We start from the raw sequence: 2,932 nt of genomic DNA on the forward strand, positions 1-2,932 counted from the left end.
CATATTTTTTCAGATTTTTAGCTCTCTTCCTGTTGCCTCAGGACTTTTCTATGTCAGTAGTTTTCTTTACCGCCCGGTAAAGATTACATTTGGTGTAGTGATATTTGATCAGAAAATTCAAGGATGAAACAGAAAATATTTGAGAAGAAGAATTTTTTTCATTTGGTCTTAGCCAATTTTATAATTTGATAATAGTAATGTTCTACATTACTAAGTTAAAGAGTTCTTCAAGAACTTGATTCGATTTTCCTAATGAGAAGTTGTTTTTAGAAGGTACTTATATTAGTTAAGTGATTGATCAATAAATGAGGAAGTGTAAGCTTTACTTACTTAGATTTGACAAAGAGGACATTTTGGTCATTTCTATACAAAGGTAAGGATTGAACCATTAATATTAATATGGTTTAAAGAAGAGGTCAAAGTAATTTAGAAGCATAACTTACTTTATTTAGATCAAAAAGAGAATTTAATCTCTAACAGTAAATTTGCCAATTTTTACTTGATGTTTGGCTTTTGAAGTTGAAGCCAAAGGTTCAGAGTCTTCAGAATCTTCATCTTCATCTTCTGAGATTTCGATTTTTGAAGGTATTTCTTTCTTAAGACTTTTAATAATGGCATCTCTAATAGTAATAAAAGGACAACCATCTGAGTGAGAACAGTTATAAGTAGTAGTTCCACAGTTGAAACAAGTAGGAACATGTCGAATGTTGAGTAGGTAAAGGTCTTTTGTTCCTGCACCTTTAAAGTTCCAACCGATAGCTGTAATTGGAGTTGGTTGTGATAGAAGTTTGAACCATTCAAGAGTTGCCTTTCGTTTAAATATAACCTCAAAGACTCGACCACCACCGTAAGCAAAGGTTGGGTAACTGTTGAGTTCTCGAACGCCTTTAAGTCGTAGTAGTTTATTGCTTTTATGAGCTGCAATTGAACCAAAGATTGTATCTGATATGAGACGATTGAATAAAGGGAAGGGCAGGCCATGCATAGTAACTAAAAGGCTTCTCATCTTAGGAGTTGACTTAGTAATCGCATCTAACTGAAAGATAAGGACAGTTGAAGGTTTTTTAGAGCCTTGATAGGAGACAAAAACTCCTCGATCGTGTCGAGCATTGTTTGAGAGTTCATCCTTAGCTTTTGAGGTTTTAAAACGAACTAAGAAGAATCTTGAACCGGCTACGTTAGGAATGATTTTGATGTAGTTTATACAGTGATTGAGTGTTCTTTTGACTTCTTCAAACTGATTTGATCTTATGCTTTGACTAAGAACTGTAGCTATAGCCCATAGAGCTTTATCATCCACGCTGATATGTCTATGATGATTGATTTGCCACCATAATTGAATTTCGTAAGGAAGATCACATGTAAAAGCAAATTCATTTTGATATGAATACTTGAGAGGATTAACTGTACGTAGAACAAGAGAACCCGGTGCCGCTAGATATTTCAGAGTAGAGAGATAAAGAAGTATGAATGGATATCAAGTGGAGAAGTTGGGTAATTAAGATGAGGTTTAGTGAATCGAATCGATTTAAAATAGGTCAAAGTAAGATAAGCCATAGAGTGATTGAGTTAAAGGAGTTTTTGATCCAGATCGAGTCAATTGAACGATAAGTAATAGGTAAAGAATGAGTATGTGAAGTAAATTCATATGAAGATTCATTAGAAGTTGTGAATTAATGATGTTGAAGGAATGATTAGTTGGTTTAATCGAGTAAGGAAGAAGATCAGGTATATATCGTGCGTTAGGTGTGTTAGAGGTGTATTGAATGATTCGATAGAGATGTAAAATGGTCATCTATTAGTCATTTTGGTTGTTTAAGAGCTATTATCAATAAAATAACGTACGATAAGGTAGCATGTTGGTACCAGAATTGTTTAAGCTTTGTCTATGCTTTAAGTAGGCCTCGTGAGAACTGTTCGTTTTGTTAGTCTGGACGAGTTCTATATCAAATAAGTTAATAGAGACATGTTATTGATGTGACTCAGTTACTTTGATTAAGTTGGAAGCGTGAGAGAGAGATCTAAGACTTACCATGAGTCTTTTTAGAAGAAGTTTGAGTTAGAATGTCTTCAGCATGATCCATTACTTGATCAGTGTCTTCATCTTCTTTATTTGAGTTAGGAAGAGGATTTTTAGATTCGGATTCGTCGACGTCGTCATCGTCTCCAGAGGCAGAGTCAGATGAAGAATCATCAGATGATTCTGATTCTTCAGAACTAGAAGAACTCGATTTAGTTCTTTTCTTTTTACCTTTCTCAGTAGACTTCTGAGTAACAGGCAAGGTTGGTTCAGGTTCTTTTTGATCTAAAGTAAGTGATTCTTGAGGAGGATCATCAATCTTCATCTCTACATTTTGTTGATTAGTCTCTACTAAAGCTTGAGAGGTCTGATCGAGAGGCATAGGAGAGACCGGGAGAGCTAGACTTGAAGGAGGGAGCGAGGTGTCCCTTGTTTGGCGTTTGAGTAAGGAGGGAGACTCGTAGGGTTTGATTTTCTTAGCTGACGAAGTTCTTGGGCGTCGAGGTAGGTCTTTTTTACCGCTAGGAGTGATCTGAGGGGTCATAATGGGTGATCTAGATGGTTTTGACCGATTTATCAAAAACAAACATGGGTATTAGTACTAGTTGTTATAAGTCTGACTGATAGGTAGGGGTTCTAAACGTACTTTAACGATAATCTAAGATGAGTTAATCCAGGAAATCTGGAAAGATAGCTATTCCTATTAAAAGAGGAAGGTAGAGTGATCGATCGCGCAAAGAGGTTGTTCTGAAGGCGTAGAATGGTGGTATGAGAGTGAGGAAAAAGCCGTAAATCGCTTATCTAAAGGAATGATAGTGTATATAGTTCAGAAGGTGAGTAAGAGGATTAATAAAAAGTTCTTTAGAGGATGGAGAGTGGTTTAGAGAGGTACTGACCTCGTTCTAAAGATGA

The 2,932-nt window shown here is 35.9% G+C and overlaps 1 protein-coding gene across 1 annotated transcript; it reads right to left on the reverse strand.

Annotated features, from left to right (window-relative positions):
- Positions 1 to 466: 466 nt before the first annotated feature.
- Positions 467 to 2,564, reverse strand: MELLADRAFT_113076 (uncharacterized protein; the record flags this gene model as incomplete). The annotated part of the gene is made up of 3 exons (XM_007417659.1): positions 467 to 1,434; positions 1,846 to 1,941; positions 2,033 to 2,564. 3 exons carry the CDS (start codon positions 2,562 to 2,564, stop codon positions 467 to 469), a joined length of 1,596 nt encoding a protein of 531 aa, XP_007417721.1.
- Positions 2,565 to 2,932: the final 368 nt, after the last annotated feature.

The sequence above is a fragment of the Melampsora larici-populina genome (genome assembly GCF_000204055.1).
Source record: "Melampsora larici-populina 98AG31 unplaced genomic scaffold MELLAscaffold_76, whole genome shotgun sequence".
NCBI classification, from domain to species: domain Eukaryota; kingdom Fungi; phylum Basidiomycota; class Pucciniomycetes; order Pucciniales; family Melampsoraceae; genus Melampsora; species Melampsora laricis-populina.